The sequence below is a fragment of the Ranitomeya imitator genome, unplaced genomic scaffold (genome assembly GCF_032444005.1).
Source record: "Ranitomeya imitator isolate aRanImi1 unplaced genomic scaffold, aRanImi1.pri SCAFFOLD_316, whole genome shotgun sequence".
Taxonomy (NCBI): domain Eukaryota; kingdom Metazoa; phylum Chordata; class Amphibia; order Anura; family Dendrobatidae; genus Ranitomeya; species Ranitomeya imitator.
In genome coordinates, this window is record NW_027194022.1 from 83684 (window position 1) to 97486 (window position 13803).

Sequence of the window (13803 nt, forward strand, 5' to 3'; positions counted from 1 at the left end):
AGAGAATTGAAAGTGTTGAAAAGCTGTTTAGGGTTGTGGGACAGGGAGGATATGAGGGATGAGAAGTAAGTTTGTTTTGCGGCAGTGAGCGCAGACTTGAAGCTGGCGAGGGACTGCTTGTATGCAGTGAAGTGGTCGGCAGAGTGGGATCGCTTCCATCTCCGCTCAGCAATCCTGGAAGCCCGTCTCAATTCTTTGGTCAGGCTGGTCAGCCAGGGCTGCCTGTTAATTGTACGAGTTTTACTATGCATGAGTGGGGCGGCCGAATCGAGTGTTGTTGTTATTGTGGTGTTATAAAAAGTGGCAGCAGCATCTGTGTCATGAAGGGAAGCTATGTCTGTGAGAGGGAGAAGGGACTCAGAGAGTGATTGTAAGTTGAGATGTTTGAGATTTCTGCGAGGGTGAGTGAGTTTGTAGAGTGGGGGTTGCACACTAGGAGAGGAGAGGGACGAGAATGTCAGTAGGTTGTGGTCAGACAGGGGGAGGGGTGTGTTAGTGAGGTTAGTAAGGGAGCAGAGGCGGGTGAAGATGAGGTCCAGCGTGTGGCCATCTTTGTGAGTGGCCTCAGAGGACCATTGAGTGAGGCCAAAGGAGGCAGTCAGTGATAAAAGTTTAGAGGTAGCTGAGGTGAAAGTGTCAATGGGGACATTGAAATCACCCATGATGATAGTGGGGATGTCAACAGAGAGGAAATGAAGTAGCCAGGTGGTGAAGTGGTCGAGAAAGGTGGAGATGGCTAGTTCTGGGGGGCGGTAGATGACAGCCAGCTGGAGGTTGGAGGGGGAATAGATGCGGACAGAGTGCACCTCAAACGAGGGAAGAGTAGCGGAGGGTGGTAGCGGGATTGGAGTAAAGGAGCAGGTGTCGGACAGGAGCAAGCCAACTCCTCCACCGCGTTTGTTGCTGGGGCGAGGGGTGTGAGAGAGGTGGAATCCGCCATAGGAGAGCGCAGCTGGAGAGGCCGAGTCAGAGGGGGTGAGCCAGGTTTCAGTGAGGCCGAGGAAGGAGAGTTTGTTGGTGATGAAGAGGTCATGGATAAATGGCAGTTTGTTGCAGATGGAGCGTGCGTTCCATAGTGCTCCAAGTAGGGGGAGCTGGGGAGTGGGGGCTGGATGAATGGTTATGAGGTTGTCGTGGTTGGGAAAACGTGCGGAGGATCGTGGCAGGGGGTTAGAAACGAGTGTGGGGATGAATTGGGGAGGGCCGGGATTTGGGGATATGTCACCAGCAATGAGGAGTAACAGACAGATCATTAGAAGGTGGGAGCAGGATAGGACATGATGTGGCCGTGTGTGTCTGGAGAAAAAGGATTGTATGTGGAGGAACAGTTCTGAGGAGAAGGTGAGATGGCTGGGGAGTATGGAGGAAGAAATGACTAGTTCCTTACTAGGAGGAGGGATTGCAGGAGATTGTAAGAAGGAAAGTAGTATGGGGGTGAAAGAGAAAAGAAACCGAAACATTGTAGTGGTCAGTAGTCTGTTACCTTCCAGTCAATTCCAGTCCAATTCAGTCTAATTCAGAATCATAATTAAAAAGATGGAAGTTAAAAGATGGAAGTTAAAAGATGAATTTGCAGCAGACTGAGTCTATAGCAGACTCCTGCATGTGAATATATCCCCAGTTAAGGGCAATCAGGTGTGAATGAGGGGGTGGCTGGGTATGGGAGACCAGATGTAGAGAGTTAAGCAAAGGTCATAAAGTGAGGGAGGGGTAAGACTGACCACTCAAAGAGATGCCAGGATCACACAATGAGATACATCAAAACAGGTCATGGAAAACAAGCTGATAGGTAAGAAAGCATACTAAAAGGATTATATGTGCTGCACCAAGACACTCAGATCCTGGGGAAGCATAGAAAAGCCAGTGCAATATACAGAGATATTCTGGAGCCAGGGAGAGCTGGGTAAAGTCAGTGCATACCATGGAAAATCAATGCAGTATACAGAGATATTCTGGAGCCAGGGAGAGCTGGGTAAAGTCAGTGCATACCATGGAAAATCAATGCAGTATACAGAGATATTCTGGAGCCAGGGAGAGCTGGGTAAAGTCAGTGCATACCATGGAAAATCAATGCAGTATACAGAGATATTCTGGAGCCAGGGAGAGCTGGGTAAAGTCAGTGCATACCATGGAAAATCAATGCAGTATACAGAGATATTCTGGAGCCAGGGAGAGCTGGGTAAAGTCAGTGCATACCATGGAAAATCAATGCAGTATACAGAGATATTCTGGAGCCAGGGAGAGCTGGGTAAAGTCAGTGCATACCATGGAAAATCAATGCAGTATACAGAGATATTCTGGAGCCAGGGAGAGCTGGGTAAAGTCAGTGCATACCATGGAAAATCAATGCAGTATACAGAGATATTCTGGAGCCAGGGAGAGCTGGGTAAAGTCAGTGCATACCATGGAAAATCAATGCAGTATACAGAGATATTCTGGAGCCAGGGAGAGCTGGGTAAAGTCAGTGCATACCATGGAAAATCAATGCAGTATACAGAGATATTCTGGAGCCAGGGAGAGCTGGGTAAAGTCAGTGCATACCATGGAAAATCAATGCAGTATACAGAGATATTCTGGAGCCAGGGAGAGCTGGGTAAAGTCAGTGCATACCATGGAAAATCAATGCAGTATACAGAGATATTCTGGAGCATATTAACCCCTTCACAACATGCGCCGTACTAGTACGGCGCATGTCGTGTCTCCCCCTTTAATTTGGGCTCAGGCAATGAGCCCACATCAAAGCCGCCACATGTCAGCTGTTTTGTACAGCTGACATGTGCGTGCAATAGCGGCAAGTGGAATTGCGATCCACCCGCCGCTATTAACTAGTTAAATGCCACTGTCAAACGCTGACAGCGGCATTTAACTACCGCTTCCGGCCATCTGGTTTGGCAGCTAAAAATGCACGCATCGCTGACCCCCATCATGTGATCGGAGGTCAGCCATGTGTCGGCATGACAACCAGAGGTCTCCTTGAGCCCTCTATGGTTGTTGATTCCGGATTGCTGTGAGCGCCACCCTGTGGTCGGCGCACACAGCAATGCAGGAATTCAGCTACATAGGATCGATCTGAGCATCGCTCCTATGTAGCTGAGCTGATCGAGTTGTGCCAGCTTCTAGCTTCTCATGGAGACTATTGAAGCATGGCAAAAGTAAAAAAAAAAGTTTTAAAAAATATGAAAAAAAATAAAAAAATATAGAAGTTTAAATCACCCCCATTTCGCCCCATTCAAAATAAAACAATAAAAGAAAAATCAAACATACTCATATTTGTCATCGCCGCGTTCAGAATCGCCCGATCTATCAATAAAAAAAGTAATAACCTGCTCGCTAAACGGCGTAGCGAGAAAAAAAAAATTGAAATGCCAGAATTAAGTTTTTTTGGTCGCTGCAACATTGCATTAAAATGCAATAACGGGCGACCAGAAGAACATATCTGCACCATAATGGTATCATTAAAAACATCAGCTCGGCACGCAGAAAATAAGCCCTCACCCGACCCAAGATCCCGAAAAATGGAAACACTACGGGTATTGGAAAATCGCGCTTTTTTTTTTTTTTAGCAAAGTTTGGAATTTTTTTTTCACCACTTAGATAAAAAATAACCTAGTCATGTTAGGTGTCTATGAACTTGTAATGTCCTGGAGAATCATAATGGCCGGTCAGTTTTAGCATTTAGTGAATCTAGCAAAAAAGCCAAACGAGTGTGTGATTGCACTTTTTTTGCAATTTCACCGCACTTGGAATTTGTTTCCCGCTTTCTAGTACAAGACATTGTAAAACCCATGATGTGGTACAAAAATACAACTCGTCCCGCAAAAAAGAAGCCCTCACATGGCCATATTGACGGAAAAATAAAAAAGTTATGGCTCTGGGAATGAGGGAAGCAAAAAACAAAAAAACGGAAAAACGAAAAAGGGCTCTGTCTTGAAGGGGTTAATAGAAATAATTGGGGGTTATCTTTTACAGCACTGTATGATAATGTTAGTATTAATTTTTTTGATGTCACGCTGTAAAGTAAGAACGATGATATTTGTAGTAAAACTTGTTTTAAGGAGTGTGATGCAGTGACCACTGTTACAGGTAGGGGACGCTGCATGGTCTCCCCAGAATACGCATGGAGGCGTATTGAGGCCATAGGACTGTATGGCAGTCACAGGTACTGTGGTGATGAGACAAAAGTCTGGCATTATTGTGAACGGGCCGGTATGTGTGTCGCAGAGGAAGATACTCTGCGCTGTAAGCCTGAAGTAAGGTTGTTCTGGAACCTGTAGTCCTACAAGTAATTGTGGTGTTTTAGAGGAGGCTGACAGGGCTAGTTCTGAGAGCTGGGCGGGTCTAACTAGCCACACACACACACTACCCATCTATGGGAGTGGTTAAAGGTATGTAATGTGACCAGGGTGTGGGTCACATGGTTCCTGTGTATGGACCTGAATGGATCTTGGCTGGAAGGTCCAGTGAAAGAAAAGGCCTGGGTGTTGGGAGGTCCAGAGTGGGGACCGGATCCCTGAATAGTAGGGTGAGGCCGTGATCCTGAGAGGTCTCTGTGTTGGGGGGTCATCATCATTTGCAGTCCCCTATCCCGACTCATTTCATTATTTGCAGCCCCCCATCCCCCCACTTCATTTGCAGTCCCCTCCTCCCACTTTATCCTTTGCATTCTCCCTCTCCCACTTCATCATTAGCAGTCTCCTCCCCCACATCATCATTTGCAGTCCCCTATCCCCCTCACTTCATCAATTGCATATCCCCCTCAGACACACTTAATTTGCAGTTCCCCATCCCCCCTCATTTCATCATTACCAGTCCCCCTCATCCCCCCACTTCATCCATTGTAGCCCCCTTCCCTCCACTTCATCATTTGCAGTCCCCCTAAGACAAACTTCATCATATGCAGTCACCCCTCTCCCTCCTCATCATTTCCATTCCCCCTCATCTCCCCACTTTATCCTTTGCAATCCCCCTTCCCCCACTTCAACATTTGCAGTCCCCCTCACTTTATCATTTGCAGTCCACCTCAGACACAATTCATCATGTGAAGTCCCCCATCCCCCACTTCATCATTTGCATTCCTTTATCCCCCTCACTTCATCATTTCTTGTCCCCATCACTCCCCCATTTCATCATTTGCATTCCCCCCCTCAGACACACTTCATCTTGTGCAGTCCTCCTCCCCCCACTTCATCATGTGCAGCCTTCCCCATCTCCCCTCACACATTTAATTAATTTTATAAAGAAAATGAAAACGTTTTTCATACTTACCTCACAGACGATCTCCTACAGGCGCAGCTCTGCTTCTAGCGTCCTCGTACATGTCATCGCATATGCACCATCACCTGTCCAGAGAAGGAAGAAGGAGCTGCGCTGCCGTCAAGGTTAGATGTCCATGGAGCTCCAAGAAAGCTCCCGGGGCCCATCGCCAATGTGTGCGCCGCAGCACACAGCACTTTAGTGCACGATAGAGCCCGCTGAGCAGCACCATAGGAGGTGGGCCTGGACTGGGCCCGGGGCCCCCTCTGTACTGCTGCTGCCCTGATGGCAGACCTGGTGTGCTGTAATCTCTTACAAGTTCTGCAGGACTGGTATCTACCACTATTTGGTCACCCTATGGCGGTAATATCAGTGTTGGTCTTTGTATAGAGATTATTTTCAGTAAAAGCCCAGTCATATGCTGAGGTTCTTCTACATCCACTATTAGGGTTCACCACCATAGTGGTAATCAAGGTTACATGGTTTGTACCCACTCAGAAGTTTTGGCCCCCTCGAATCAAAACCCTAACGACGCCTCTGAATTTAATACATACATTCAGTAAAAAAAATCCACAGTCTGGTTGTTTTAAAAGCATCATTAGAAGTTTTGGTCTTTGTGCTTTCGGGTGGGACTGTGAGGTTGGGTTATGGGTAGGGTCTTTGTATTTGCCACGGCCCATCTGCTGCCTCTATAAGGCCGCCATCACACTAGCAGTATTTGTTCAGTATTTTACATCAGTATTTGTGAGCCAAAACGAGGAGTGGGTGATAAATACAGAAGTGGTGCAGATGTTTCTGTTATACTTTTCCTCTATTTGTTCCACTCCTGGTTTTGGCTACAAATACTGATGTAAAATACTGACCAAATACTGCTAGTGTGATGGCAGCCTGACATTCCTAGGTTTCTGGAATGCAGAGGATGGTGATTCCCGCTCATCAGTCTTGCAGGTGCATCTGGATCGCCCCCAAGGGCTAGGGGTACTCGGTACCGGGTCCTTCGGTTCTCAAGGGGGATGTCACGGTGGCTGACCCGGTCCGTGGCCCTCGGGACGTCCGTTGTAAAAGGGGGAAAGGTCTTTAAAGGGAATGTTCGTGATGCCACCTGTGGTATTCAGTCAGGGTGACCGACACTGCTTTAAGGGGTCCGCTGGGGTGATGTTATTGCAGCTAGATGGTATACCTTCCCACAGGTGAATTATGTCCCCAGGGCTTCCCAGTGTGTAGATGGTGGATGGTGAAAAGCGCAGTGAAGAATGAGGACACAAGGTTGCAGTCTCTTTACCTTTTACTGAAGGCTTCAGTATCCACAGTCCAGAGCACCAGATCACAGGGCAGGCAGAGTCCGGCCGGTTTGGAGGCAAATCCAGAGTCCTCTTATCCAGGTGCAAATCAGTAGCCTTCCTCTACCGCCTGGGTGTTGTAGTACCTTATTGCTGAGCCTCTCATAAGGTCCTCACAACTGTTGTAGATGTTCTAGATGTTATGTCTCTCTCTCTGTCCCCCAGATGGATAGGAACAAACCTGTATGACCGGTGGCCTGAGGTTTTTTACAGGAACTCTATCATGCCCCGGCCTCTTATGGGTGCCACCTTGCCTCCTGGGTATGGGGCGGATCAGTAACGTGAAATTAGCTGTCCTGCCGGTCTCTGGAGCAAGGCATAAAGGACTGTTGCTCCCTCGGTGTTCCGGCTACCGGATCCTGCGCCTCAGAAGGAGGCAGCCTGTGCAGGGCATAACTGCTTCTGGTTTCCACTCCTTTTGCTATGACTTCTTTCTCACCCTCTACAATACAGTTCTCTGGTCGTGTCCGTTCTTAGGAACTGCCGCACGTGGGGCAGACGCAGCTCCGTGATCTTCCGTATAGGCCTCTGACAGGATTACACCCCTGTCAGGGACCAACTACCTGAGCCAAAGCTCAGCCAGCAACTGCCTAACTTCCTCTCTAGGCGACCAGTTTTACCTAAGTGTGAAGAGTGCCCTAATAAATAGGAGCATAGTTCCCCCTGGTGGACTGGAGTATGAAATGTGTTGTATGTTTGTGGTACCTGGTAAAGAAATCTCCTTTATTGCCTCCAAATGTAACATCACTCCCCCCTAGAGGAGAATGATATTACTGCAACGACCAGGACCCTGGGGCGCTGCACATGGGCAGGAACTCCGACAGTGGCCAGAAATCTACACATTTATTTCAAGAATTTCCCCAGATTTCCGTATAGTAACTTTGTCACACATTTCTTGCCCACTCCGATACATCCCCCTTAAAAAATAACTTTTAGGTTTCTTTTATTTTTTTTTAGAAATTAAATATTTTTCGGCCTTTGCAAAGTGATGAATCTTTGTTATATACCCCATTACCATATTTTCTTAACTTCTATCTATAGCACCGTGCGGGAAGTGCTGGCTTATCTGCCTGGTTCTTGCTGTCTTGGTAGCTGATTTGAGCTGCAGGTTTTACAAATCTTATACCTGTGTGATCTTCTCTGTTCCCCTCCCCCAATGCTCAGACAGTGAGTGGGTTTGTGAATAGTCTCTGACCATTGGGGGAGGGGAACATAGAAGATCACACAGGTAGAAAATGTGTAAAACCTGCAGTTCAAATCAGCTACCAAGACAGCAAGAACCGGGCAGATAAGCCAGCACTTCCCGCACGGTGTTATAGATAGACGGAATGAAAATACGGCAATGAGTTATATTACAAAGATTCATCACTTTATAAAAGTTGATTAACCCCTTCATGACCTTGGGATTTTTCGTTTTTCCGTGTTCGTTTTTCACTCCCCTCCTTCCCAGAGCCATAACTTTTTTATTTTTCCGTCAATTTGGCCATGTGAGGGCTTATTTTTTGCGGGACGAGTTGTACTTTTGAACAACATCGTTGGTTTTAGCATGTCATGTACTAGAAAATGGGAAAAAAATTCCAAGTGCGGTGAAATTGCAAAAAAAGTGCAATCCCACACTTGTTTTTTGTTTGGCTTTTTTGCTAGGTTCACTAAATGCTAAAACTGACCTGCCATTATGATTCTCCAGTTCAGTTCGAGTTCATAGACACCTAACATGACTAGGTTATTTTTTACCTAAGTGGTGAAAAAAATTCCAAACTTTGCTAAAAATTTTTTTTAAAAATTGCGCCATTTTCCGATACTCGTAGCGTCTCCATTTTTCGTGATCTGGGGTCGGTTGAGGGCTTATTTTTTGCGTGCCGAGATGATGTTTTTAATGATAGCATTTTGGTGCAGATACGTTCTTTTGATCGCCCGTTATTGCAGTCATTTTAATGCAATGTTGCGGCGACCAAAAAAACGTAATTCTGGCATTTCGCATTTTTTTCTCGCTACGCTGTTTAGTGATCAGGTTAGTGCTTTTTTTATTTGATAGATCGGGCGATTCTGAGCGCGGCGATACCAAATATGTGTAGATTTGATTTTTTTTTATTCATTTATTTTGATTGGGGCGAAAGGGGGGTGATTTAAACTTTTATATTTTTTTTATTTTTTTCACATTTTTTTTAACTTTTTTTCTTTTTTACTTTTGCTATGTTTCAATAGCCTCCATGGGAGGCTAGAAGCAGGCATAGCACGATCGGCTCTGCTACATAGCAGCGATCTGATGATCGCTGCTATGTAGCAGAATTGTAGGTGTGCTGTGAGCGCCGACCACAGGGTGGCGCTCACAGCTGCCGGGGATCAGTAACCATAGAGGTCTCAAGGACCTCTATGGTTACTATTCTGAAGCATCGCCGACCTCCGATCATGTGACGGGGGTCGGCGATGACATCATTTCCGGCCACCCGGCCGGAAGCGGTAGTTAAATGCCGCTATCTGTGTTTGACAGCGGCATTTAACTAGTTAATAGGTGCGGGCAGATCGCGATTCTGCCCGTGCCTATTACGGGCACATGTCAGCTGTTCAAAACAGCTGACATGTCCCGGCTTTGATGCGGGCTCACCGCGGAGACCTGCATCAAAGCAGGGGATCTGACCTCGGACGTACTATCCCGTCCGAGGTCAGAAAGGGGTTAATAAATTAATTAAAACAATACGTTTTGGTTGACATTTTAATGTTTTTAGAATTGGCAGGCATTATAATAAGACACATGAGAATAAATGCTAAGAGAAGAATATTTTGGTAATAAGAGTATAAAAAATATTTATTTTAAAAGACAATTAAATATCAGTATAAAATATATGATTTAAATAAAATAATGGCCTACGTACAAATACAACAATGGTCCTTCACGAGTCATCATAGGGGCTGAGATATTATAGGACAGGGGACGGGCTGAACAGTCTCCAGCCATCAGAAGGTGGGGGAGGGGGTATTAAAATTATACAGGCAGAGCCAAGTACCCCAGGACTGATTGTGTTAAGGCCTAAAATTGGTAGAAATCCACAAATCAGGTCCTAGGTTACTTGACTCTGCCGCAAATGGGGGAATAGTGCATGATGCATTGAGACAACGCAAGTGTAAAGGGTAACAGTAACACAGTTACTAGAAAGGACCACAGTAAGATGAGGGACAAATCGTATATACTGCGCCTTCATTTCCTTCCAATGACTCAGGAAGATCTTTGTTCACTACCCCTGTCCTACAATTATAAATTAGACAAAAAGTATAAAGACAATTTTTCATATATGGAAGATCGAAGAATTATTATACAGTCTTCCATGCCGAGTGGTCACCAATGTGTCATCCAAAGTCTAAGAGGAGATGAAGAAGTCCATCGCACATCTCTTGCTTGGAGGTTTCATGGTTGGAGGACAAGGACATGTAGAGTAAGGTCTTTCCTTTCAGCACCAAGTGACTAGTTCATTGGGCCTACATCTCATTGTCCGTAGGGTTTTGTGTCCAAGAAAGATTGCATCATCCTCATCATCCTTTAGTCAGCAGAATTCCTCACACTAATGGGCAGTATAGAATGAAGGTCTAGGTGAAGTTCTACTGAACCACACCTACTTCATTCTCCCTCTCCTCTCTGGAATCTGAGGCTGGTGGGTCTTCGGGGACGACTCTAACCTGGGACAGTTTAGCCATTTTTTGCTCCAGGCTTTGTTTCCTCCACTTTATTCGGCGATTCTGGAACCACACCTTCACCTATGAAGAAAGGAGAAGACATTGTTAAAACCTAGGATGTAAAGAAACTGAAACTCTAGTTCCACCACAGTGATGCACACATATATATTATGCAGAGTGAGTTTTTCCACATTTTTTCACGTTACTCTCACATTCTTAAGTGTATTTTATTGAGACATAAATCCCGAGAATCTGTGACAAGATGTGAAAATTACTGATCACAGACGTCTCGATCCAATGTCACTGAGTGAAAGGAGAAGGGGCAAAATGTCACCTCTAGATGTACAAATCTGGAGACACAGACCCCGAAAGACTGCAGCAGTAACTGCAGAGAACGGGGGTCCTACAAAGTACTGACTCAGGGGGTGAATACAAATGCACGGAACAATTTTCATTTTTATATTTATAAAATAAGTAGAAACCCTGAATCATTTCTTAGTGTTGGTATTCTATAAAATCCCATTAAAATACATGGAAGTTTGTGGGTGTAATGTGGAAAAATGTGGAAAGTTCATGGGGTGTGAAGACTTTACAAGCCACTGTATCTAATATATAATTGCCTAGAATACTACTTCCTGCAATTTGTGCCAACTTCCATGGCTTTGTCCGGAGCTAATGTCCGGAGCTAATGTCCGGAGCTAATGTCCGGAGCTAATGTCCGGAGCTAATGTCCGGAGATAAGTGACGTCAACAGTGTCCAGTGTCTGATTGGTTGCCGCCTGCTGCGAGCGACCAATCAGAAACGTGCCGTACTGTGACACACTCCGCCCGCCATTTTGGTGTGATTTTTGAATTTTTACCTCACAGCAAGTTTCTACTGCGTGGAGGCGGGCCCAGTGACGTTGCTCTTCAAGCTCCTGCCGAATTTCGTCAAAAAAATGATAATACCATTTACCAAAACTATATATATTTAGTTGTGAAGTGGTTCAGTGACATTTTCACACCAATTTTGAGCTTTTGTTTGGTGTTTTCTCCATATACTGCCTATTATTTTTGTTCTTTCTTACTATTATTTATTAATTGTATTATTCTTACATTTGAATAAATAAAGTATATATGGATTCTAGACTCCCGATTCTTTAGAATCGGGCTGCCATCTAGTATAATATATTACTAAGAAAATACATTCCGCAAACAAACAAATGCATTGCCAAAGCCAAGAGGGCTCAGCTTGAAGACAGTCCCAGAGCTCATGTACCGTTCCTTACCTGGGTTTCCGTGAGGCCAAGTGAGGCAGCCAGGTCCACTCGATCTGTCCCCACCATGTACTGCTGCTTTAGGAAATCTTTCTCCAGCCTTTCCAGCTGTTCTGGAGAGAAGATCGTCCTGAATCTCTTCGGCTTGTAAGGTCCTGTCTTGCAGGGCAGAGATCCTATGGGACACATGGTGCCGAGTGTGTTGGTAAGATCTGGAAGAAGCAGAAGGTGGCGATGTCAGCACAAGAAAGAAAAAGGACGGAAGGATGGAAAGAAGGAAGGAAGGAAGGAAGGAAGGAAGGAACGCTCCTAGGACTGGAGCACACCGAGTTACAACTTCTACAAGTGAGATCCAAGATTCTGATGTGAGAAATACAAGTCTCAGCAATTCTTAACCTGAAGGATAAAACTCTCTCCTGATCTAACGTTTTGTAAAGATTATTAGCACCTAAACTAATTATATAGAATATAATAAGATGAGGAGTGTGGACTCACCTCTGTGGCTGCACAGGGGGTACGGACATCTGCACCCTCCACTGAGTGGTCCGTAATGCTGCTGGGGCTGAACATAGCCGGGGAAGGCTGCAGGTTGGTAGAGCCACACTGGAGGGTAGGACATGGCCCCATAGGAGTAGCCATGGGGTGCAGGGGACATCTGCCATCCAGGTTCCTCCACAATGACTCGGGGAGCCGGTCTGTCCTCCCTGGATAGTAGGGAATCAATATCAAAGGCTTTCTTGGGTGTTGTCTGGTCCTGAATGGCCGCTGGCAGAGCAGGAGCCTGAGCCAAGTGCTGGCCAAGCCCTGGGATGATGGGAGTAGGCTGCATGATGGCAGGGAGAAGGCAAAGTATCCTCAGGTGGTGAAGAGCCAGGAGCAGGTGATCTCTGCTGGAGAATGTAGGGTCCTGAGCTCTGAGCCCCCTTATATCCAGAGCTGCGCTCTGTGAAATGTAAATACACTATTAGCATGTGAATAGCCCAGAGCAGAGATCAGCACTGAGAGTGGAAGAGTGGGCTCGGCACACAGACCCCACACTGCCCCCGAGAGGAGAGGAAACGACCATGGGGCAAAGCTTCCTACAACCTCCCCCAGCCGGCCCCAAAATCCAGGGGAAACGGGACACCTGTAATGACTCCATAATTATCTCTATATACCGACCTGTGATCCACCCGTCCACGGGCGCAGGATTCTGGGATCTGCTCATCTATGTATACCGCTCATATTCAGCTGGTAATTATTAATGGATCTCATATCTCACTGATTATCGACTTATCTATGGATCCAACTCTACATCTCACATATCTGATATCAATGAATAATCGCAATCAAGTGATGTGAAAAGGAGATGGAAATATATAATATATCCGTGTCTATGGGTCTAACTCTACATCTCACATATTATCTATTAGTCATCTATATCTAGTATTTATCATCACTATCTGTCTATTATCTATGTGTCTGGCTCCTATTTATCTGCGTCTTTCTACACTGATGTATAATATGAGGGATGTAAGGACAATCTACAGAGTTGCTTTAAAAGATTAATGATTATTATTATTATTGCCGTCTTTACCCATTATATTCAGATCCCATCAGATAAATAATATATATAATAATCTCCAGATCTCCGGCCCCCGTGTGTCTCCATATCTGCTGTTCTCGCCGCTCCTGGTAATTCTAGAGAATTCCTCTAATGATACATTACACTGAGGAGAGATCCCCAGATCTCAGGAGATCTCCAGGACCAAAACACCGAGCGAGAGACACAAAGTCACTTTCTACATTGATGAGGAGCAAAATATGCAATAACCGGACATTACAGATCCATAATGATCTCCTCTGCTGCCAGGGTGGGGTAATACGGGGGTCCAGCTCCGAGCTCTTATATTATTTATTCATAAAGGGGAGAGTTGGATAGATTCATAGATTTTTATTACACATATTTTCTATTTCACTTTTTGTACATCCATCTTTTACATTATAAATTTGATTCTGCCATTTAAATATTTTTATTACGTTGTTAAATTATTTTTTGTTTTATTTTAGATCTATTTTTTTTCCTGGACTTATTCTTACATAATCGATGTTCTTGTAGAATATAATAAATTTACATTTTATTTTGTAACATATACATTGGATGACTTTTAAACAACCAAAGTCACTCGCTTGTTTCATTTTTTAGGTTCCATTATTGCGATTTATTTTTCAGTTCCTTAAATTTTTTTCTATTTGACACATTTTTTTAATGTATAATAGTGACAGAGTTTAATAGTAATTTACTA

At 45.0% G+C, this 13803-nt stretch overlaps 1 protein-coding gene across 1 annotated transcript; it reads right to left on the reverse strand.

Annotated features, from left to right (window-relative positions):
• Positions 1–10187: 10187 nt before the first annotated feature.
• LOC138654572 (homeobox protein not2-like) lies at positions 10188–12347 on the reverse strand. The gene is made up of 3 exons (XM_069743468.1): positions 12014–12347; positions 11531–11730; positions 10188–10343 (listed from the first exon to the last, which is right to left on the reverse strand). Exons 1-3 carry the CDS (start codon positions 12345–12347, stop codon positions 10188–10190), a joined length of 690 nt encoding a protein of 229 aa, XP_069599569.1.
• Between the last annotated feature and the right edge of the window lie 1456 nt (positions 12348–13803).

Excerpts from the sequence above, each read along its gene's own strand:
- LOC138654572 (XM_069743468.1), bottom strand. The coding sequence starts at position 12,347 with ATGCAGCCTACTCCCATCATCCCAGGGCTTGGCCAGCACTTGGCTCAG. Across the intron at positions 11,731-12,013 it reads CCCCCTGTGCAGCCACAGAG|ATCTTACCAACACACTCGGC; the intron begins GTGAGTCCACAC and ends TGCTTCTTCCAG. Across the intron at positions 10,344-11,530 it reads TTGGCCTCACGGAAACCCAG|GTGAAGGTGTGGTTCCAGAA; the intron begins GTAAGGAACGGT and ends CTTTCTTCATAG.